This window comes from Atractosteus spatula, chromosome 2, assembly GCF_055471065.1.
Source record: "Atractosteus spatula isolate fAtrSpa1 chromosome 2, fAtrSpa1.hap1, whole genome shotgun sequence".
Lineage (NCBI taxonomy): Eukaryota > Metazoa > Chordata > Actinopteri > Semionotiformes > Lepisosteidae > Atractosteus > Atractosteus spatula.
The window spans coordinates 34,581,431-34,606,594 of NC_142707.1; the positions used below are offsets into that span (position 1 = coordinate 34,581,431).

Below are 25,164 nucleotides of genomic sequence, written 5' to 3' on the forward strand. Positions count from 1 at the left end.
TGGTGTGAGTGTGTATTGTCTGGATGAAGAATGTCATCCAGGAGGCTTTCTGAGCATCTAAATGTATAATATCATATAGAACATACAGTAAGGTGGTAGTGGGTTCAGGTGGGTCACAGCTGTCATACCCTAGAGCAAGTTCATTCACTCAGACAGCTCCAATGAAATGCTGAGCTGTACTGTATAAATATGTAGCGATGTAAGTTGCTTTGGCCCAATAAACTAATAATATGCTGTGTTTCTGTCCATTACAACTCTGTTTATACTTCTTCATAGAACTCTGACACCCATAGTTAATCAAGACCTACCTTTCTTAAGCTACAGTATGCTTATTATCCTCTAGGGACATATTCGTTTTTTTTAAAAAAAACTCTGGTTTAGTTTTTAATTATTGTTTCTATAACCTTGCATGTTATCGAAATAACATGTGTGTGTTTGTGTGACTATTTGGTTTAGTATCGCAAACCTTTTTTTATGAATTTGCTAACTGTATATTAGACATTTTCCAGTTTTCAGCTAAAGGCCTATAAATAATGCCTATTGTTTCTAAATGCAATTAGTTGAATTCTATCAGGGCCTGGAGATTTTGTTAATTTTGGGTGCTTCCAGTATATCTAACACTTCTGCCTCTTCTGAGTTAACACAATTTAACATAACTTTGTCTTTACACAGACACAGCCTGAAATGTTGTCGTTTTTTCCTTGGGAACTGATTTAAAACATCAGGCATTTGCTTTTTGATAGTGAAAAGCTTTCAATTTTTATCTCTAAAATATTTTAATTCAACATTATAACACTAAAAGAGCATCTTGTCTTATTTATTTAATCCTCCATTGCAATATTATCTCTTGCATGTCTAATGTTCTTAGTTACCTGTGCATGTAGTTCATTATATTCCTTGAACTAGATCATTTCCTTTTTATGAAAGCCACTGCCTTCAACCTTTAGATGTGCTTACTCTTGGACTGAAAATGTTGTGTGTTTCTTGCAGAATATCTCTAAACGTTTTCCATCCATTCTGATTCCATATCTCTGCTATGTCATTCTGATAATAAGCGTTTCTTAAGCCTATTACTATTATTTCCAGAAATATATACTCATAAAAGTGATATCCAGAAAGCTATTGTGGACAAACACAATGCATTGAGGAGATCAGTGAGCCCATCTGCTAGCAACATGCTTGAAATGGTAAGATGCCCTTTTGGTAAGATCTTGCATAACTTGCCCATTATAAAAAAGTTAAAATACTTCAATGCTATAAAACAAACATGCTATCCAATTTATGCGTAAATGCTTAAACATGTTAAGCTCCATATTATCTACTGGTATGTATTCAATCAGATTCCTCAAAAATACAAAGTCCAGTACATTGAAGAATGATATGATGGCAAAATAGCTCTTGAGAATTTACTGCCCTTGAATTCTCAAGAATTCTTAGTCTTTCAGGTTTGCCTGTCTACACAATGCCATTTTTGCTTGATTACCCTCATGAAGTCAATAAAGTTGATTCAAACGACTCTAACAGTGCCGTTTAGTGCAGTTTTATTTTATTTTTATTTAGATCTTTTCTCATATATAATACGTTATCGTCTTCTGTTCTTTGATATGTTGTACCAAGTCTTGGAGCTCTGCCGCTGCTGTCAATGCTAAGGTGTGGGCAAAGGAATGTGCCATGGAGCATAGCCCTCCTGCTCAGAGGACAGTAAATGGTAAGCATCATTTTTTCAATGCACATCATCCAAAGAAAAACCACGGAAATGGAAAACCACTACCTTTCTTATTAATGCCATTACAACACGCCTTGTACAAGCATATTCATTAAGCACGTGTTCTGAATATTTGCTAATAAGGTGCAAATGTATACTTTTGCCCTGGTCTCACTCACTCTGTCTTAATTTAGAGAATAAGTGTTCAGTATATTATTTCACAAATTGTTGTGCCCTCTCACAGACTAATAAAAAGAACAAAATATTTACCCTCAAATACGAACTATCAGGGAGATAGCGTGAAATAAATATGATTAGCAGTTTGAAAAATATAAGTTGGATTCAGATTATGACTTTGATATGTTTAATTTTACATGAATTAGACATATTAGGAAACAAACTGTAAACAAATACTGCAGTTTAACAGCTTCACCAGTTCTGGGAATATTTTTAAATTAAAATCCCTATGTTACATGGTATACAACAGGTACATCATGTTTATTAACAATTCTCTTTATATGATGAGACTCCAGACTCCAGTCCCACAATTTTATCTTGGAGATGCCCAGCGGTCACCTAAAGTCACCTGCTTCCAATGACTGAGAAAACTCTACTACTCTGTGGAATGCTATTAATCAATTACGCTAGTATGCTTAATAAAAGTCCTGAGAGCTAGATTTCCCTTCCAAATTACTTCTATTTATTTCTATATCACTTAATTTACCTACAACTGATCACAATTATATTGCTCCAGGTATTTGGAAAGGCTACCTGCATGTACAGTATGAATCCTACTGCAATGAGGTTCTCTTCAACCAAGGTTGGAGATACAGTACCTAGTCAAGGGAAATATTTTCTGCATGCAGGAGCTCTCCCCACTGAAACAGCATTCATTATTCTAGAGAAATCTCATGTCAATTTAGTTAGTGGAGATGACTACAGTTAGGTTGGGTTTTGTTGCCAACTTATTTAGTGTGCTGAAGAGGATGGAGAGCACTGTACAGTCTATACTAACAGTGCTTCTGCAGCTTCCAGATAACAGTTTCACCTGTAATGATTTAACTCCCTTTCAGGAACCATTTGTGGTGAGAACCTTTACATGTCTACTGCCGTGAGTGTCTGGGAGAAGGGCATTCAGGACTGGTACAATGAAGTTCAGAACTTTACATACAATGTGGGACAGAGAGGAGTTGTTGGTCACTACACACAGGTAAAATACAGACATTTCTCTGTTCAGTTTTGTTTTATTTTAAAACTCCTAACAGATCCATAGCCTTGACATTGAAATATCCATTCATTACAAAAACAAAACTGCTTTCAAATGAATGTGAGCATTGCGGGACTGCAGTGTGTTCTGGGAGAGTGTAGAGTAGTGATCAATGCTCAGCTCGATCTCAAGTGTAAACTCCCTGCCCTGGACACTGCTGCACCTTTGGGCAAAGACTTCATCCTAATACCTCCTGTTCCAAAAGGCATGTGTATTTGGCTTGAGTTACCGTGTGATGGACTAGTAACCCATCTGTCACACACAGAAGACAGACTGAGCTTTATTTTACCAGGCAAATTCCTTTCAAATCCTCTTTTTTTAGTTGTGAATACAAACTGAAACCCATTTAAACAATGATAGCAACTGTGAAATTCAGTTATTTCCGGACCCTATGCAGACGACACAATCCGGGTTAAAGTGAGAAAACACAAGGGAAAAAGTCATGCAGGAGCAGGAATAAAGACAGGGGGGTGTGTCCATAGAGTGCTGGTGATCCGCGGAGGTGTGGCCGATGCAAACAATCCGAAGAATAAATCCATAGGCGAATCCAAGAAATGGGCAAAAGTCCATGGCCAGGTGATCCATCCAAAACATAGGATTAAAAACAGGAACCAGGTCAGAACCGGCAAGGGGAAAAGGAACAGATTTAGAAACTTAAAAACATAAACATAACGGAGCCAGGCACAACCAGGTCCCGGGCTCGCACAATTAGGAAACCAGATGCTTTGAGTGAAGTGAGCGCCTGGCTTTTAAAGGTGAACTGAATTCAACAAACTTACTTAAACTTACAGTACTTGATTATCTCAGACTACCTTGAACTCTTCACAGGTTTCAATATTTACCATCACTCACAATCCTTATTCTGCATTCGTTGTTTCTCTCCTCCTTCTTTCCTTTGGCTGCCAGGTTGTGTGGTACAGATCAAACGAGATCGGCTGTGCAGCTGCTTATTGTCCAGAAAGCCCATATAAATATTTTTACGTTTGCCACTACTGTCCCGCGTAAGTAACTATTATGATATCAATTAATGGGCTATTCATTCTTTAGACCGTAAATACAAAGAATAACCTGAAAAAAATAAGTACAGTACAGGTACTGTAAGGCAACTGTTAAAATTTTAGCAAGGTGGTTGAAATGTCAATGTTCACCATGTATACTATACAAACTGTATACTATACATGTACTATCATTTAAAACTGTATGTACACTGCTTGTCCTATTAGAGGCTAATTTCATATCATTTTATTTATATTGTGCATATATCTTATGCAGAGGAAACTACGTGCAATCCTTACTGACTCCCTATAAAGCTGGACCTCCATGTGGTGATTGTCCAAATGATTGTGAAGACGGGCTGTGCAGTGAGTATCATCTAATAATTTAATACAATTTAACCTGTAGAAAACCACATATGCATGAAAATGCATAAAATCAGGAATTTTGACATCCAAATAAAACATTTCTGAACATACTGTAGCACCCAAGGTTTCTTTTTGTTTGCATTCGCTCCCTGTGTCCACATAGCTTGTGTTGATCCAGTTTTCTCCCACCTTAAAGAGAATTGATTGAATAAATGGTGACCAAATTGGCAATGTGTGTGATTTGCCCTCTTTCTGCCCTGTGCTTCCTGGGTAGGCTCCAGGTTACCATGATCCTTGCCAGGAATAAGCAGCTTTCTGATAATGGATAGATGAATAGAACTTTATTCATGTCCTGTATTACTGTATAACTCTGAAATACTTTCCAGATCTTTAAGTTTAATTCTCTGTCAAACCATGTACTTCTCTGACTGTCTTCTCTTCAATTGTTTTTCTGTCTTTCAGCAAACCCATGCAAACAATTTGACAAAGCTGGCAATTGCAAACAATTAACGCAGCTTAAGAATGCATGTGAGAACCCATTGATTTCATCTTGGTGTGCCGCCTCATGTCAATGTGGAAAGAAAATCTACTGAGTCCCACCAAGGAACACTTGTCATCCTTAATACCAAAAAACGATAACCTTACCTGTACTAACACTGTGAAAAAAAGTGCTGTGATATGCATTTCAAATAAAAATTTGCATGTTAAATCCTGAATCAAGTATAGTTTGTGCTACAACTAAAGAAAGATAAAACTGTAGTAGAAGTAGGGAAATTAAATGAACCTATACAGATTTCAAATTGTTCAAAACATACTGTATACAGTATACAGAAATTCTTTTCTATTGGATCCTCTCTTTAAAATCATTGGTCTTCAGACATAAGGGGTTTCAATAACAAGTTTAAGTTATTATTAATTTATTTGGCAGATGCTTCTATTCTGAAGTGATTTGTTCCAATTCACACAGCTGGGTATTTTACTGAAGCAATCTGACTGCAGTACCATGCTCAAGGGTATAACACGTATGCCCCATTTGGGATTTGAACTCATATACTTCCTCTTATAGATTTCCAACTACCAACTGAATCTGCCATGACTGTAACCCATGAATTACAACATCTCATGTTGTATGTATTTCTGTTCTCACCTGTAAAATTATTGGTTCAGCTTCAAAGGGGAAGGTAGAATATAATGAATATCCATTAATGACATAAAATGTATAAAGTACCTACATTATACAGTATGTAATGTAATTTGATTCTGCAATAAGTACAGTATAAAGCCTTTCAGTTTTAGTGACAAGCTAAACTTAAAATAGCCAAAATATTAACAAGAATATGCAAAGGATGCCAAGGATATGTGTTATTAAGTATCTGGGTGAACTGGCCAGTATATGGCCACTTGAAGGCATCCTGTATCCTGGAACACATTTGTGTAAGAGAACTGGTGCATAACCTTGAACAAACAAGTTTTAGCTCAACAATCGCATTTGGTGGAAAAGGTTTACTAGATAGGACACAGGAACAGAAAGTACACAGAGAAGAAATTATTACACCATTGTGTATATACTGTAATTGAGCTCTGATTCCAAACATGCAAATAAGGAATCAAGCATCAAGGAATGGTTCAGACAAGGAACTGTCATTAACTATTCTCACACAAAGCACTATACAGTATGTACAACACGCTTACTGTACATGTGGTCAGTACTGAATGTGTAAGATTGCATCACCATGAGAGTGTTGATAATCCTCAATGCTCAGTTAATGGCATTTTCTAAGTTTCCTTAATTTGCCTCTACTTCAGCATCCATTTTTTAAATTTGCCTGACAAGAAATGTTTCAGTATATGGAAACTTACTGAAAGTTTGCAAATGCTCAGGCAAACAATGGTCACATTAATGGTAAAGTGCAGCCAAGAATACATACCTGTAGTTACATTTCTGTCACATATACTGTATCTTTAACTGTTAAATTTGTCCACTTAAGCCAATAAATGGCTACTTTTGCAGAGCTGAATTGAAGACCAGGACACACTGACCCACTATGACCTAGGTTAGACAGTCCTGTCCTACTGGGTATAGATTCTGGTTCAAACCTGTTGGCTGTTTCAGAGCTTTAACATGGAAAGTAAAAGTACTGAAGACAGAGAATAGAAAACAATTTATTACACAAAGAGTTGCGGGTTTCTGGAACAGGAAAACCAGTTAGATGGATAATACCTAGAATGTGGGCTATTTTTAACAAACAGCTGAATGATATTTTTGATTAACTTAACTGCAATGCTGTTTTTGTATTTCAAAGAATCAGCTTTGATGAGTGCATTTCAAACGACAATGAAAATAAAATGTACACAGTAACATGTAAAACCTCCAATTTACATCACAGAATAGACCAAACTTCCAGATACACTAGGCCATATTCTGTGATTCAGAACAAGGCAACAAAAGGTGAAGCGACCTTATTACATTCTAAACAAGCAGGCTTGTGAATACAGCTCTTAATCCAATAGATATATTGCTCTCAACTTCGAAATGGTTTTGACAACAAATACTTCTTGCTTGTTAACTCTACATACAGATCATCTTGGAACATTTGTGCAGAAATGTCTGCTGCACAACCTATACTTATTTGCCCACACAACGCATTACATTCGACATTACAGTGACTAGTGAGCAAGAAGGGCCACATCGTGTTGTGATTCATGCGAATTCTAGCAAATTAGCAAATAGAAATTGATATAAGTTTTGAAAACAAGTCACTCACATTGAATTTTCTATTAAAGCAACTGTCTTTAAGAGAACATTAAGAGAACTACTGTATATGGTTGGTTTACAATTGTAAGTAAACAAGCAAAATGTGTTCATGTGCTTAAATAGGGTTTTTAGGTTCATTACTTTTTTAAGTTTTATTCAAAAGTTTCAAAGACTGTGTTACAGCACTTGGTACTGTAAATACCTGCAAATGTCAACACCCCACAATCTTACCCCAGCAAGCTACACAATTTACATTAACATTCCCGTACTCTTCATTGACTGTCTAATGTGTCCATCTACAGGGAAGCTGCTGCATGTGTTCTTTTTCAATGGGTATTTTACTATAAATGGAAGAATCATTTGTCAAGCTGTCAGACTCTACAGTATTTAAAGCTGCTGCTTACATTTTAAGTGTTTTATTAGCCATCTGAGGTAAGTAGCTATTACTATCTTACATTACAGGGAAAGATCACAACTTACAGTACGTTATATATATGGTACTGTACATTACTTTGATTGAACACTTTTATATCTGTAGTATATAATTAAACCTCCAATGAGGATAAAGTATCTCTTCCATTCAAAAATATTTTCTTTTTAAAATGTGTTCCATGTAAATGTTATAATTATATAAAATATATATAACTGACAGTAAGAATCTTAGCCTTTTTAGCACTCTTTGCTGCATTTAATCTTTTTAGATTGATGTGGAACAGAAGAAGGTTTCTCAGAAAACAGACCAAATTGTTCTCAGTGTAGAACAATTAAAAAGTAAATATTAATCTGATCATTTTTGAAATTATACACCTTTTTGCTTTTTTATTTGAATCTCTACTTTGCAAAAAATGCTTGTATTATTATTAGATAAAAACATTGTAAAAATAGTGTATTATTACAGTATGTTTTCTATATATTTGTAATTCATTCAATTTTTGTTGCTGTTTTCCAGTAGTCTTCTATATTTTTACTATGTTTTAACCAATTGGATTACAGTAAGTACCACATTCTGTAGTGATTTTACTACAGAAAGCTTACATTTGTGAAAGTGAGAAGAAAACTGCTTTAAACAAAATGCAATGCTAATAAATTTGAATATGAAAATATTTAAGAATACACACACCACACAGATGTAAATTGAAGTTACTCATTTATAATGCTGGTATTATTTGTTCAATTTTTAGTTTTTTGGTGACAATGTCTGTTATCATCATGGCTGTGTGCTTGAATGCTCTATTGCATACTTCCAACACAGAGTCTCTGGTAAGTAGGTCTGGAGTAGTTACAGTAATTTTCAATAAAAATAAATTGAGTGTATTATGCAATGTATATCCACTAGACATGTAAATCATACATACTGGAAGCAAACTGTACATGTATTTCTTTCCATTACAACAATTCTGAAAATATATTATTCTTTTCATGTATTTGTTAAAGTTGTAATAATATTTTTGTCTTTTTTCATACTTCGATCTTCAAATAATGCAATTACAGGCAGGTAAGTGTACCATGATTATTATTGTATACCATTATGATTACATTGATGTACTTACGTTTACAAAAATAATAATGCTCCCATTTTAGTTAAACCATTAATATGTATACTTTTATTCTAATCATAGTATATATACAGTATATGCATTACATACATCACAATGTAAACTTAGCCGGGGCTTATAGGGTAATTGTTGACAGTACTATGATGTATCCAGTATAAGCATGAGGTATAATATATTACAATCATCAATTATAACCCTATCCCTATGGCTAAGTGCAAGAAGAAAAGTGAGCTCTAAGAGACATATCTCAATCACTGAGCAGGGAGGTGAGTGTGAGAGGTTCTTAAATAGGAAAGGTGCATTACCACCGTATGAATGATGTGTCCTTTTCAAGAGTGCGTGGAATGTCTATGTGATTCGGTATGCGCGTGGAAACGTGTGCTGAAGCCGTGGAAGGCATGACAAAATGACCAGAAAATTTGCAATTATTATTATTATTTGCAATTATTGCAATTATCCATAGGAGAACAGTCCAGAAAGAAAAAAAATAGACTTTGACCTCATTCAAATTGGCATCAATGCATGGAAAGGTTTGCACACCGATCCAAGGATCTTCCACTGTGTTGAAAGTGAATATTTTCAATCAAAACTTGAATGCTCATACTGAAAACCTTTATGGGTGATAGAAGTTAAATGTCAAACACTGCAAAGAAAACACACAACAGTGAAAGGTTTGCCTACAGTAAGTATTCACCTTCCTGAGTTAATACATAGTAGAAGTACCTTTGAAAACATTTAGAGCTGTGAATCTTTTTGAACGAGTCTCTGACCATAGGAATGGTGTTGACTGGCAGATTCTCTCTTCTGGGTTTGTGCCAGACATTTAGACCTAAAAGCTTTGTCTGGCATAAACCCAACACAGCACATTACACTGCAGTATCACTTAAATGCTTTGCTACTGTTTTAGTTAGTAATGACTTTCTTTCTGTCATCCTGCCATTACAGGCAAGCTTTGTGAGATGACCAAGATATTGCTAACTGTTTTTTTCTCAAAGTGGCATTTCTAACTACAGTAGATTACTCTTTACCAGGCTGCTCAGTTCTGATGGACAGCCTGATATACTGTAGCTAGTTTCTCTCTTGTTAGATACACATTCCATTTATGAATCATCCGCTCAGAAGGATATATGGTACTATTGAAATTTTCTCTTCTCCTGATCTTTATCCCTAAATTCGATAGCTTTGAAAGCTCCTGGATCTTATTGGTTCAATATTTCCATGAAATATTGACTGAGGGACTTTTCAGAGACAGGTATATTTATTCAGAAACTATATAAAACTCTGATATTGCACACAGACATTTGCTATTCATTTGTGAAAGTAATTATGGGCATTGCACTTGATAATTTAGAGTCTGTAGTATACAGTATTACTGAATTTATTGTAATATAAAGCAATATAATACCATGTAATATACCGTATATTATATTCTGAATATATTTAGTAATATATAACCAAGGGGGTTGAATATTTATTAAATAAATGGAGCTTTTGAACAGATGTTCAGGTGGAGGTTAAATTGTAATTTCGTTGCAACCGCACATCTCTTGTAGGAGCCCTACCTCCACCCCAACATCACCACTGCATCAATTTTCCCTGGCTCATACCTCATACTGTAAGTGAGGGGGATGTGATCTCTAACAAGCGCTGTCATTTCTTCAGTCAGGCGAGCATAGTAATGCCAAAGTACTAAGCACACTGTATCTTTATAATTGTCAGTTTGTTTTCTAATGTTTAGAATTTGACTGAACAACTGAAACATATTTTAGTTTTGGATTTTCCTTAGACGTTTTTTTGCTGTCATTAAAACTCTTTTGCCTAGAAAGGTGTGAGCATTAAAGTTTTGATTAACGTGAAACATTAAAATGTAGACTAGAAAAGTTATCTTGTAACTGACTGGGCAGCACACAAGCTACTGAACTGCTGTACAGGACTCATGTTGATGAATGACTGACCAAAGCCAAAATGTCGAAGAGCAACAAATGCATTCCATTCCAGTTTCATACATATGTTCTTAACTGCTTAGAAAAAGTCTTTGTAAAAAGTTCCTTATCAGAGTTTGATAGACATACAGTAAACGACTGTCACTAGAACATTCTATTGGGTCTTTTAAAGTTTAAAGAGGTGTCTTGGTACCAGACATCTAAGCATCCAAAAGCAATCAAATTAAGTAGGGCTGAGAATTCCCCAGTCTTGGCCATGTCTATTATAGCTTCAGAACTGTAGAAACATACAGTAAATGAAAGTTTTGGAGAGCTTTATTAACTGGCTTAGGGTTACAGAGCACAATGTTTTGTCCTTGATCACCTCAGTATAAATCTGATGCTCCTTTTTTATAATCTTAGTGCAATTAAACTGCTAGGACATTGACATTTTAGTAGTGAAGAAAACCTGTAATTTGTCAAAGGCATTCTGCTCTAAAGCCCATGAGGGTGGTAAGTGAATTTTTCCGTTCTGAACACCTGAATGTCACCACTCCTCAATGTCATCTCATGGATTGGAACGGAAAATTCCACTGCTTTGAACTGAATGTCAACCAATAATAATTCTAAATAATTATTGTATGACAATTGTGCTACCACGTGGTTAGTACAAGAGAATGTACTATTTCATAATTACAAAATAATTTCCTATCTCATTATTATGAGATAACGTACCCGTTATTACAAAATATCACTTTTTTATAGCAGCAACAAACTTCCATATGACACAAATGAATGCAGAGGAAATGAACAGTAATGTGCTTGGTGAAAAAGTATCCAGTGCAGGATTAGAAACCAAATTATGGTCTAGTACTTTAACAAGGCCATACATCATGTGTGTCTAAGCTTTACAGCACTTACTTTAGAAGCTGTAGATAAAAAAATCATTGGATATGTAAAGTGATAATAAGGTCAACTTAATACTATAAAGCATCACCATCACTTTATAGAAGTGTGAAAACATGTGAACACAAGATCCTTTAAAACATTAAACTCCTAACTGCAAATGATGTGTTTCCAGATATCTCAACTCATAACAAAAATGTTCAGGAGTTTATTGTTAATAAACACAATACACTGAGAAGAAATGTGTCTCCACCTGCCTGCAACATGTTAAAAATGGTAAGCTGCATTTTCCCAGACAGAAACATTTCTATTTTATTTTTACATCTGTAATGTACACCTTAGATAAGCAGTACATATTATTTAACTTATACCTGACTAAGGAAAATATGTGGCAAAGAAATGTGTTAATGTATTTTTAATGTACTGTATTTTAGGCATAATGATCATAGCTTTCAGGTTTTGTACTTCATTATTTTATTTTAATGTTAGAACTACAAAATAGCTTTGTTTATTGTTTTATTCCTGATCTGGAATTTCCAGACTTTAAGTGACTCTGTTAAGTCAGGGAGAATGAGGACCTGAGTGTGTATTTGACTGACACCGACCTGTCAGTGCTCTGCAATGCTTTAAAGGAGGGTTAGCACCCAGTCGGAAGCAGAGATTCAAATTTAAAATCTTGGACAAGCAGGCAAACTTATCGTCTTGGTACTCAGCTCTGTTTATTGTAAAGGGAACTCAGAAGACAGCAGAATACTACACACTAAGTATGTACTGTATATGTACATACACCTGCAAGGAAGGAGTAAAATATGATGGCATGTCCAGAATGAACAAACACAAAGAATGACTGTTTTTCGTGCAATAGATATTGTATGGGTATCTCTTTATATTTAATTCTGGAAGCTTTTTTAATACAGCACTTCTGACCAAGAGAAAAATGTGTGATGTATTACAATGAGCATTTTATAGAACCAAAGTAAGAAGACTTACTGTTACATTTTCAACATAGTTTTCATGAGATAAGTTCCCTTCTTAGTGTGACTTCAGTGACTAGTGTGATCCATCTAATAATTTTAATACGTACTGTATATGTAAGTAAGACCCAAAACACAGGGGATTAGTAGACATTTCTAGCTGCATGCATGTTAATGTATTTTTCTTATCTTAGGAGTGGAATCAAGAAGCTGCTGAGAATGCTGAAAGATGGGCTCAGTTATGCACTGAAAACCATTCTTCCATTGGCCAAAGACAAATATACTGTGCGTATTGCATAGGATTTTCACATGGACTTATATAGATCAAGAAATGTTATTATCACTTATTGTACGTTTGCTACTGAGAGTGATTTTGCACTCTCACAACACCTGTGTCTATTATTATATTATAAATAATCTGAACTTAGGTTGGTGTAACATTACTGTTTGTCACAGATTCAGTAGAAAATAGTGTTATCTAAAATGTTTGACAGATTATTAATTAGAGCTAGCCCTTCCAAAACACACAGTGATCCAAACCTTCATCAGATTGGAAAGATGCAAGCCAAATAGAATCCAGAAAGTTGCTTGTTAGTTGTTTCCTGCACACAGACATGTTTGAAAACAACATCCCATTTGTTTTTTTTATAAATTAATGCTTAAAAAACCTTTTGTTTTTTGATAGTCAAATACAAGGTGGTGGTGACATTTGCATTCTTAATGTTCATTTTATTTCTTTTTACTAATTGATTTATTAAGCAAACACAGAGAGCCCATGTGGTGAGAACACGGTTGTTTCCCTAAATCCTATATCTTGGGAGAAAGTCATTCAGATGTGGAATGATGAAGTCCACAATTTCGAGTATGGAGTCGGGAGCAAAGATGATAGCTTCACTGGACATTACACCCAGGTAGGAAAGATAGACAGCTAGGATCACACATTCTCCCTTCTCTTAATGACACACTACTGTTCTTTTAAATTTTCTCCATTCATTGGAAGTTTCATTTCACACCTCTCTACACCCATTCTTACTTCACACCTCTTGATTGGCCTGTCTTTCTGTCCCCTGCTCCCGCCTCTCACTCCTCCTCCATCCCAGCCTTTGTTCTCCCGCTACATTACCTTTGCCTACTGCCTTATCTCTTTCACACCTGAAGAAGGCTCCACGGCCGAAACGTTGTGTTCTCTTTCTTCTTTTTTTTTCAGCATGGAATAAACCTATTACTTGTTCCTTTGCAGCCTACGCATGCTGATGCAGTTACCCACCTGAACTAAGATAGACTTTTGTTTGCTTTAATGCCCATTAACACAAACTACAATACAAATACTTAAACCTTTGTCTTCCACTGATGTGGTGCTCTGTCATTGACATACCTCATACAATGGTAGTGCACTCAGCAATACTAAGCAGCATCTCAGAAAGATACTCTGCCCAGTGGCATAGTTCCCTGCTAATAATCCCACTCGGTGGCACAGCCACCCTGTTTGCATCTACACTGATAGCTGTAATTGTCTCCCACTCCAGTCTGTTCCCAATCCCCATCTTCCTGCTGTAGTCACCTCCTGTCTCCATCATCCTTTGGCATTCTCCGCATGTCTCTGTGCGCTCAACTGCTTCAGCTATCTCAGCTTCTGCCTCTGACTCTTTCCAAGCCTTCAGTGGGTTACTACTCTTGGATTCTCCTGAAAGACACACAAAGGAAGAAACCCAATGACAATTATCTAAAGCATATACAGTACAACAAACACGCTATTGTACAATACAAAGGGAGACCAGACTCGGAGCAAAATCGTTCAATTTTAGAAATGACCAGAAGCCGAGTAACATTCAGTTTCTGACTTGGTACAGCAGCTCTGCAGTACTTCTGACAGACCAGCTACATTTTAACATGAATGGAAAAAATATTTGGTGAGTCACAGCTTTGTCTTAAAATCCAAATTAGGAGAATAGTGATGTTAAAGACTTCAATTGCAAAACAGAAGCCTGCTGTTCTATTGTACTCTCTACTTTGTGATAATGCTGACTGCTTGTCATATTTTGATCAAGCAATTGATTGAGCTGTTGGTTGGTTGATTGATTAGTTCATTCGTTGCTGATATTCCAGATTCTGCATGATTCTGTAATCACTCATCCACTTTGAATTTTTTCTTTTTTCATGGGTATTCAGACTTCGACTATCTATTGAGTTTGACTGACTCCTTACCACCACTCCTCTCCTGATGAATTCCATGGTTGCACCAGCCATACTGTATGTTTCAGTTGGTGGTGTACATACGGTATGCAGTATTTAGCAGATAATATGGAAATTACATTTTATCTGCATGGTAAAGGACCATCTAATAAGTCTGCACTTTCTTGTACAGTACATAAGCAGGTAAACTGTTTCTGTAAACTTCAGAATTGGTTCTGTTGCCATCGTTAATTACATAATGACAAGTAAGCCACTTCCAGAGATAACCATGTACAGTATGTCCAGCCCATGACACTACCTGCACCATGCTTTAAAATGTGTCTCTTTGAGGAGGACAGTTTTGTTACAAGACTTTATATTTTATAGACAGATGAGACCAAGATAAAGCTTAAAGATTAAAAAGATAAATCTGTGCTGGTCACATGTGCCAACACAGGCTTTCCACACTGTTCATATACAGTATACAGTATATAGAAAATAATATGGAAAACTTGCATTTAGATTTTTCCCTCTTCCTATTAGATTGTTTGGTACAGGTCCAACAAGATCGGCTGTGCAGTTGCTCATTGTCCTGAAGCCAAATATACATATTTTTATGTTTGCCATTACTGCCCTCCGTAAGTACTCTATTGTTTCAGCCTTATTCCTGGGTTAAACAAAATATCAAGTGTTTACTTATATCACAAACACCCAAATCAACTCCTTTTCTATTAAAAATATTGGATGTATTTCTATTGTATGTTCATTAATCCGAGAAAAGATATGTCATATTAAAATAACAAAATATAATTAATGTCAACGAACCATTAATATTTTAATTTACATTGACAAACTAAAATTATACATACTGTATAGTTCTTGAGTGTATAATACAGTATACAGTATTGAATGGTGGATCATGAGAAAGACAATTATTGCTAACAAGGACAAAGGTGTTTAGGATCCAGATTTTGAATTAAAAATGGGTATCGTGTAAAATGGCCAAAAACTGACCTATTCATATAGAAAACATTATACAGTATTGATAAGTTATTTATTATGCAAATGTGTATCAGGAGATAAGAAGATCACAAAATCAGAATGAAAATCTGGAGACACTTGGGGGTGGTTTATATGTACAAATAGAATATTCTGTCTACTTGTTAGAATATTCTATCTCCTTGTATGATCCTTCAAACAGCACCCAGGTTTGTTGGTGTAAGTGCTGTCAGTAGGCCAGTGGGTGGCCCTGCTCCTTCCAGACCTTCCAAACCAATGCCACAGTCCTGTGACAGGGGGGCACTGTCCTTTCATTGTCCTGTCTCCGTGGTCATGGAAAATTCCATGACACCTCTCGTAAGCATTGGAGAGTTAATGTCTGTGTCTTGGCCAAAGAGCACTATCAGGGTTTTCCTCTATTGAAAGTCACCCAGCATTATATACCTCAGTAGGTGTATTACGATAAAAGGCGTAATACATAAATACAATGAATTCTAATATATCTAGTCACATAACATCACTTTCGTTAACCACTTAACCAATACAGGGTTGTGGGGGTGCCAGAGCCTATCCTGGGAAGCACTGGGCACAAGTCAGAATACACCTTGTACAGGATTTCAGTCCATTACAGGGCACACACAACACTCATGCCAGGCACAAAGTTACAGCAGCCAACTAACCTACCAGCATGTCTTTGGACTACAAGAGGAAACCAGAGTACCTGCAGGAAACCCATATGAACTTGGGGAGAACATACACACTCCACACAGAAAGCACCCCAGGAATTGAACACAGAGCCCCAGCGCTGTAAGGCACCAATGCTAACAATGATGCCACCCTATCATCCTATCTGGTTGTTATTAATTATAACTATAGTTGATATCTATTGTGTGTGCAGGTTCCTGAAATCGCACTCCTTTGTTTGCACTTGTACAGTACATCCTTTCAGTCTACCCAAGAAACACTTTAGCTTCTTGTTACATTTGCACAGTAAATGTCAGACATTGAAAATGATCGTCTTCTTTTTTGGTTTTATCCACCTGGCTCTTTTAAAAAGGATGGGACAGTTTATGCAAAAGATAAATCTGGGACATCATTTTCCAAGTGTTCCCCTGCACCACACTTGCAGAGATTCATATGCCGTACGTCTGTGAAGTCAGCTGCCAGTTCAAGCTGCCACCTGTAGTAACCAGTTCATTATTGAAGTAAGAGGTATGCTGGCAGCTGGCAAGTTGTACAGTGATACCTAAACGCACAAGGCTAAACCCACACAGAGGACTGGTAGACATTCCAGCTATGTACAATAACAGACAAACACATTAGAAATGGAACTGCAATGGGTGGGCATCATGTCCATGGTGTGTCCTGCCTTATGCCTTGCTTGCCAGATTAAGTTCTGGCTCCCCAACCCCCCCGCAACCCTGTACTGCATAAAGGGTTTAGAAAATGAATGGACTGAAATAGAAATCCTTCAAAAAATCTGCAGTATTAAACTTTTAGTTTCATTAATTGATATGACTGTAAAAGTCAAATTACAGTCATAATTTGTCAGTCATAAAAAAAAATTAATTCTTCCTTGTGGAAAAACAGCAGAATCTCAATGTATAATTCAGATTACACAGTACGTGTGCATGTTAATGTTGAAAAAAAAAGACGCAGAAGATGCATCTTAAAGCATTTGTAAATACTTTAATTTATATGACAATTCTATTACATTCATATTAGAATATAGTGCAACAACCCCTATTTGTTTTTCCTTAAAGGCACCTGTGAAAATTTAAAAGCCATATATTGAGAACACAAAAGGGAAAATATGTATAAATATGTCTGCAGTTTATGTAGACAGAGAACATTAAAACATATATAAAAAGAGTTTTGACTTTTCACACAGCGGGAACTATCAAGACTCTTTGTTTGCTCCCTACAAATCTGGTCCACCATGCAAAGACTGCCCCCATTCCTGTGAAGAGAAGTTATGCAGTAAGTTAAAACCATCTTTTTTATTGTTCTTCTTTGATCGTTTTAAGTTACAAAAAAGCTTAATTTATCATAAAATGCAACTGTTATTATACAGAAGATCTTCAGCACAACATTAATAATAGTGACCCTTAAGAAAAGAAAAAAAAGGCTTTAAATTCAATACCTTAAACATGTTTTTTTTTCTCTTGTCTTGAAGCAAATGCTTGTCCTTACGTTGATAAATACAGAAACTGTGCGTCATTGAAAGAAGAAGTGGGCTGTTCCAATGAAGAGATTTTTCAAGGGTGTCCTGCATCATGCAAATGCTCAAATCAAATTATGTAGAACCATCATCTACAATACCTTAAATACATTGTGTGTATTTAGTCTTTTCATAAATAGTTTACCAGCTATGATTTTGTGATGCATTTCTCTCTACATTGGCTTCATGATTTGTTCAGATACAAGAATTTTAGTTCTTTCCCAACTTCAGCAATTTGTGGTCAGTCTTGAAACAAAGACTTGAACACACACAAAAAACCTTGATGTGTCTATGCATTACTATTAATGGCTTAAAAGATGTATATTTTGACCACAAACCATTCAAGAGATTGTGAAGATAATTTCTTATGTGTGCAAAGGAACAGTAGTTCCACTGTTGGAACAGTTCCTACTGTTCCACTGAACAGTAGTTCAGCAGCTACCCACCTGAACTACTATTTCTTATGTGTGTTTTCTTTCTGTATGTCTGTGGCTAAACAGAATGTTCTTTTTGTTCTGACAAACTAATCACCTGAGGACAAGTGTGATTTCCACTAGATGCGCTGGAATATCTCTTTCACTTACATGCATAATAATATTATTTGCACAACATAAATATCTACTGTACCTGTATTGCTTTTCAGTTTACTTTTCTCCACAAGATGGAGCTCATGATTACGTACCACATATGGCAAACAGTTTGTTCACTTTTCGCAAATTGCAAAAAAATACAGTCACTTAAAAAAGCTCATCGTTATGTTTCATTAAAATGCTTTTACATTTTTTCTCATTAACTGACAACCACTGGTTGATTGAACATCATTTAGGGAGAGTGTTGCAATATACCTACTTTTGCCTTTTGATAATGTAGTTGTTGTTTAACTTAGATATTAAAAAAGGAGGTTGTTTTTTTACATGTCATGTGTTAACATGTCATGTGTTATTGTTGATTAGGTAAGTATTCACCTCCCTGAGCCACTACTAGGTGAAAGTTGCTGGTTATTTGCCACTACTAAGCCACTGTCACATTAAGGACTCTCAATTTGTAAAACAATTATACCTACAAGTAAGTCTGAAACAAGCCACCCAGTCATGATGTCAAATGGCCTGCTGGATGAGATCCTCAGAACAATAAGACACTGTCTGGTTAATGAGCTCATTTACATTAGATGTGTCGAAGAAGAGGTGCCTGTCTTGCCTCTCTTGCCTATCTGGTAACTTCAGTAACATTTTAAAAGGATCTCGCTAGAATACAATGGTCATTTTCTAAATTACCGTTTAAAGGAATTTAAGGCTGCACGTACAACATTAACATGTGTCAAATATTTCTTCAGTTTGCTTGAAGGAGAATAGCAAGTGGGGTTTTCTGCATGAGTGTTGTGTAAGATACCTAGGGGCACCAGCACTGTTAACAGAAGATAAAACGTATTATGGAAAATAAACTCTCTTATCAGTTCCAACAATTTACAGTACTGCGCCAGTTATGAAAAACATTTTCAGAGTGAGGTGTAAGACAAGACCACTAATTATGAGCCCGCCCAGAAAGTCATGCTCGCTCTAAAATAATAAGCTTTTGAAAAAATCAATATAGTGTTAAAAATTACACTTAACCCTGCATTGTAATCCTAAATTTGATTGACAGGCTTAAAGAATGTACAGGATGTAAGCAATAAGAATACCTCCCTGGATGTAATAAATAAAAAGTGAGGTAATTTTGTACAGAATAACACATTGGGGCCTATTTTAATTTTTCCGGATAAGATGTTTATTTAGCTTCTTTAGTGTTTCATTAAAATAGTAAATAATATGTACTGTATACAGGCAAGAACAGATGCTTAAAGTTATATCCATTTCAAAGCTAAAATTACAATATATGTTATTATAGCTTCTGTAAATAGCTGAAGAGCAAAGGAAGAAACTTTAGCAGTAAATCTTTGTGCAGGACTAGAATTTACCGTTCAAGAAAGTTTATTCAATTATTATTTTTGTTTCTCTTACTTTGGAAATAAACCCAGGAACTGGTCAACTCCTCTGGTAGGGCTCTGATAACACGGACAGCCTAGCATTCCACCACCTAAACCAGCCCATCATAAATTGGGTCCATCCTAACACGACCAGTGATACAATGCCAGATAGACGCCTCTCAGTCTGCAGTTCCAGGAGGAATACACATCTGGATGGTCACTAGTCATAAATCCACAGACAGGGCCATTGTTACCAATGAGAACCATGCCACAAACTTTCACACTACACCTGATGACATTACCACAAATCACCACCGGCAGTGCCGATGTGACCTAAAATTTGTTGGACCACTTTTTGCATCATTCTCTTAGGTCCAGGTAATTTGACAACAACTTAATCTCATGCAGGCACCACTGTCCACCTCAGTCATCTGCACCACAAAAGAGCTGAGCCTAAAGAAACTGTTGCCAATCACAATTCTGCTCATAAAGTCCTAACAAAGTAAGCTAAACCACAGATAAGCTCTGAGTCCCAGCTGTCATTTTGCAAAATAATACAAAGGATATTTGTCAGCATGGGAGCTGCACAGGAACACAGTGGTTAATATTGCTGCACTGCAGTGCTTTGGCCCTGAGTTTAATCGTGGACCTGGAGTACTATCTGTATTATATGTTCTCTCTGTGTTCGCATTGGTTTCTTCCTGCAGTGTAAAGACATACTGGTAGGTTAATTGTCCCTGTTATGAGTGTGTGCTTGTTTGAGTCTGCCTGTCCATTGATGGATTGGCATTCCATCCAAGGTGTATCCTATTTAGTGACTGCAGCTTGCCAGGATAGACTCTGGCTATCCTGCGACCCTGAATTGGATGAAAATGTTAGAAAATGGATGGTGGATAGATTTGTCAACATAAATGATAATTAATGTAATGATGTGCCCCCAGAAATCCTACCCCAGTGATGAACTGACAGGACTCTCCCCTTTACCCCCATGCACACTCATTTTCTCCATCCTCCTATAAAAAGCAGAAGGCCAACCTTTTTCTCTCTACCATTCTCAGTGCACCTGCTAGTTATTAGGGGCAATAAACTTCTGTGAGCCTGCAACTCTACACTTGCTGACATGCTTGCAGGATAAAAAGGGAAGTGTGTGTCAAGTAGGATCCTTATCACCTTTGACCTGTAAAACACAGCATGGAAGGTGGGGAAAAGATGGACGAACCCCACTCTGGCAGGTCTGTGGCAGGATAATAGATTATAGAGCAAGACTGCTCACAAGGAAGAATGCCTGTATGAGACAGGTTCATGGCAATGAACACACAATACAATGTGAACTGGGCTGAGACTGAGGCCCACTCAGCAGCACAGTCAGAAAGGACTGAAACAGCCAATTCCGTTCAAGACTTTCAGCCAGCCTGAGTAAGGAAACCCATGAAGTAGAAATAGGACGGCTGTTTAAGTCTTTAGACACAGAGAATTCAACTGATTCGCTGATCTTTTCACATCCAAACATTGCTGTGAGTGGGAGGGAGCACAGCACAGCACAGCTCACACAACAAAGTTCCCACCAGGGCCTACTGAGTCTACCGAGAGTTGGGGCCGAAGTCGAAGACCTCAAGTGATGGGCACAAGAGGATGATGCTGCTCACATCCAGGCATTACACCAGGAAGGACAGTGGGAACACTTTAAAGCCATATTCAAGCTGCCCACTAATCTTAATGGATGGTAGGAGAAGGCCATATACTGTAGCTTGCAATGACTGTCGAAAGAAGCACAAGGGGTGCTTCCAGATCTCTCCACCTCTCTGTGAAGTGTATATTACTCTGCAGTGTTAGCAGCCTTTTATCACAGTTGTGGGGGTGTGGAATGTAGGAGAAGCTTAATCTGTTCTTTAGCATCCAGGGAAGAAACTCTGGGATTGCAGCAGACCTGCACTACCTTGTGAGCACAGCTTACCCCTAGTTTCTTAAGGAGTCCCACAGAGAGCTGACCACCCATCATTTCAATTATAGTATAACCCCTGATCGTCTGAAACATCAGGTTCACTTAGTTGATTTAGGCTTGGAAGCAGCACTCCAGAAGGAGGAAGTGGACATGGAACAAACTTATGGAGTGATGATCCTCTCTGGGCACCAGAAAGTAACTGGGGGTTGAGGGATAACAGTGGGATAACAGTGACCCCTCAGATACAGTATTCCCCAGAAAAAGACAGACTGACTATACAGTGTATAACATCCAAACAGTTCCTAAGTCGCTGACTGTGGAGCCTGTGGGTTGTGGATGGCTGGGCACACTGTGAGAAACTAGAATCTGTCTGACAGTTGTGAGTTTACAGATCACTTTTCTCAAGTCTACATTCCCATAGAAAGAAAGTCAGGAAGCAGACTTGGAGCTCCAGGGGGCCTGACGGTAGGTGTTGGCTGGGAAGCACCCTATTTGAGATGAAAAGTCCAGTTCTCTCTTTATGCACACCGGCCCAGGTCTGCTACTCATCCAAGAGTGCTGAAGATACCCTGGATTAATCCCACCTCTGGAGAAGTGCTGTGGCAGGTGGTGGTTCTTTGACCTTTAAAATCTAATAATCTCTTAAATCATCATGGGCCCCCTGGATTGGAACATTTCAAAATTACCAGGACTCTCTGCTGGCTCCTCCAGGCTTTCTACTGGGGGTGTAGTAGACATGTGACAGAATATTGAAGGCTACCACCTCTGAAGTAACACCTGTACAGAAGCAACACATTATAGCATCTGACCTCTTCTCTCATTCTTCCCAACTGGACAGCCTGTTGGCACATCTCTTAGCAGATAGGAAGCTTCAGCACAAGTCCATCTGATTCTCTCACTGCTGAAATGTTAAACCTCATTAGTTAACATCTCCCAGCCAAGTGCGTTAAATCAGTACTCTTTTGTTAAATGAGAATGAAACTATGACTGAGAAGAAGTATGCATGTGTTAATTCAGTAATTGACTTTTTACCTGCTCACTTTCAGTGCTTATATTTTGAGACTGGTCTTAAAAGGGTGACTAAAACTGGCTCAAGAATTATACTAATTAGTTAACTCTTGTAATCACTGAAAAATTAAGAAGTCATTGTGTATTTCATTACATATTATTTGTATTTACTCTTGTATTGCCTTAATTGCATTAAAATGTATTAATTGTATTATTAAATCTGTCATGGATTCTGCAATCCATTTTTATGTTGCTAATTGTTCTGATTAACTAAGTATGTATGTATGTGGAACATCAGGATGACTCAGAACAGCCAAAACAAGACCAACCAATGATAGTAAATTGCTTTTACTTTACAATAAAATGTGCACACCAATATTCCTCTTGGTGAAAGAGGACAGAAACTGAACAAACATGTTCAGTTCTTGCACGATGCGTGAACTGATTTGTTATACTATTTATGAAAAAAAGATCCTCCAAGAAAAAGAAAAAGTATTGAAAAAGAAATCTCATTTTCTTCTGCATGCAATATCTTCAAACCTTGTGGATGGGGAGATTATTTTTTTAAATGTGATAATGGCACCAAACACAGCCAAAAAAAAAAACTCAGAATAGCATATATACAGCATTTAAATGTCTATACTTTAATCTCCAGGTTCCCAGCCTTAATCCTGAATTTAAAAGCAAAATATAGAAGAGAGAACCCCCTCTCTTCTGGTTTATGTTCAAGCTGAGCTCTTAATCACTGGCTAAACAATCAAGCAGATCAGTTGGCAGCGCTGACTAACAGTTTGATTGGTAGAAAAGCACAAGGGTCTTCCAGGACCAAGGTTGAGAGCCTTTGTTTTACCACAGTCTGCTGTGGACAGAGCACATCCACTGATTTTCACACAGTTTGTTGGCCAGTGGTTGGAATTCCATTGATGGGCTCCTGGGTTCCCTGAGGGACTTGGACCACTCTTTTAGGACAGGTATCACAGGCGCACTTGGCTGCAGTGCCAGTATTATGCATATTAAACAGGTTCACCCCTTGCTCTTTCCTGGATGTACTAGTGGTATCTGCCTTCTGTTCCATAACCACCACCACCCCCCCCCCACCCCCCATGTCTTCATTAAGGCCTGTTTTTTTAGTCTAGGCATTCCTGTGTGATAGACCATCCTGGTGCCATGTCTGTGCTGTTCTTTATTTTGTTAAGCAGCTGGTCTTTTGTTTCCAGAAATTATTTGCTCTGTTATGCAGGGCTGACAAGACATTTAAGAAAATAATATAGGCACCTGGAGTCTTCAGGTGTGCTCTGAGAACTTCAGCTGCCATCTTTATTGCTTTTGTTTCTTCTTTGTAGTAAAAAAGGACAAACTTACTTGGCTTTAGCCAAGGCACCGGGGTACTTTCATGTCACTTTGAAGTGGCCATCTACAACATGACACATCGCTCCCGGCTTTGTCTGCCTGTCCAAAAAAGACTGCACTAGCACAAAATATTGTCTGTGAGATGACAGAATCTATATTGAAGGGATCAAAACAGATAACAAAATAACACTAATGCTGTGCAAGACAATGTGTAGACACATTGTCACACAATGTGAAGACACACTTAATATTCAGATGGCATAAGCTGACAATAAATTGCCTGCAAACATGATGTCTACATCATTACTTTATTTTTATGTAACTTGCCTCTGTCTTGTGTGTTTACAACAGACACACAATTGTATTAATGAAACTCTTGTAAGAACAGCATATTAGTTAATTTGTTAATTAGTTAGATGTCAGCATCTGTCCCATTTTGTTTTCCCTTTTCTTTGATGCAATTTTGAATGCATTTAAACTGATGGTTCGTTCTAGAGAACAAATCCAGTAATTTACTCTGACATCTATGTAGTAGATAAGGAAGCTTTCTTAGCTTATTCTATCTGTGAAATGGTAAAAAAGGAACAGATATACAAAGTATAAAAATGTTTAACTTTATGAAATAACTAAAACATCCTCAGGCCTTTTGTGAAATAATTTCAAGTGTAGTTGTATCTCGACGTACAGGCTTGAAGAACTGAAACGTTAAAGTAATGAGGGAGAAACTTTCTTCTAATCTGAAGGCAGTGGGTATGCAAGCTTCCACATATTGTCTTTTGAAGCATCCTGAGTTGCGACCTGTGGGAGAGGCAATGCAGTCTTTTCACTGCCTCATACACAGGGTTTGCAAAGCAAAACACTCTGCCTTGCTCCCTCATCTAGTAACATGGTGTGGAGTTCATTCAGGGATACGTGACAAATTGTTTTGCTCTTTAGAAAATTACCATAAATAGAAAGTGGAATAAGTGAAAAACTGAAACATATCTCGCATTTAGTGATTTATTAATGACAGCAACTAAAATTTTGCCACGGGTCCATTACTATCACTATCACCTTCTGGGAT

The 25,164-nt window shown here is 37.1% G+C and overlaps 2 protein-coding genes across 2 annotated transcripts; both read left to right on the top strand.

The window, feature by feature from the left end:
- Window positions 1-1,175: 1,175 nt before the first annotated feature.
- On the top strand, window positions 1,176-4,926 carry LOC148839594 (serotriflin-like). The gene is made up of 6 exons (XM_088906418.1): window positions 1,176-1,187; window positions 1,618-1,708; window positions 2,779-2,915; window positions 3,879-3,973; window positions 4,245-4,333; window positions 4,796-4,926. The coding sequence occupies exons 1-6, from the start codon at window positions 1,176-1,178 to the stop codon at window positions 4,924-4,926; spliced, it is 555 nt and encodes a 184-aa protein (XP_088762544.1).
- Window positions 4,927-8,282: 3,356 nt separating this feature from the next.
- Window positions 8,283-17,921, top strand: LOC148839595 (serotriflin-like). Its single transcript, XM_088935954.1, has 7 exons — window positions 8,283-8,348; window positions 10,198-10,259; window positions 12,641-12,731; window positions 13,268-13,357; window positions 15,162-15,256; window positions 17,509-17,597; window positions 17,794-17,921. Exons 1-7 carry the CDS (start codon window positions 8,283-8,285, stop codon window positions 17,919-17,921), a joined length of 621 nt encoding a protein of 206 aa, XP_088792080.1.
- Window positions 17,922-25,164: the final 7,243 nt, after the last annotated feature.

Coding starts and splice junctions, on each gene's coding strand:
- LOC148839594 (XM_088906418.1), top strand. Junction 2,916..3,878: donor TTGTTGGTCACTACACACAG/GTAAAATACAGA, acceptor TTTGGCTGCCAG/GTTGTGTGGTACAGATCAAA. Junction 3,974..4,244: donor GTTTGCCACTACTGTCCCGC/GTAAGTAACTAT, acceptor TATCTTATGCAG/AGGAAACTACGTGCAATCCT.
- LOC148839595 (XM_088935954.1), top strand. CDS start 8,283: ATGTCTGTTATCATCATGGCTGTGTGCTTGAATGCTCTATTGCATACT. Junction 8,349..10,197: donor CTTCCAACACAGAGTCTCTG/GTAAGTAGGTCT, acceptor CATCTCTTGTAG/GAGCCCTACCTCCACCCCAA. Junction 10,260..12,640: donor CCTGGCTCATACCTCATACT/GTAAGTGAGGGG, acceptor TTCTTATCTTAG/GAGTGGAATCAAGAAGCTGC.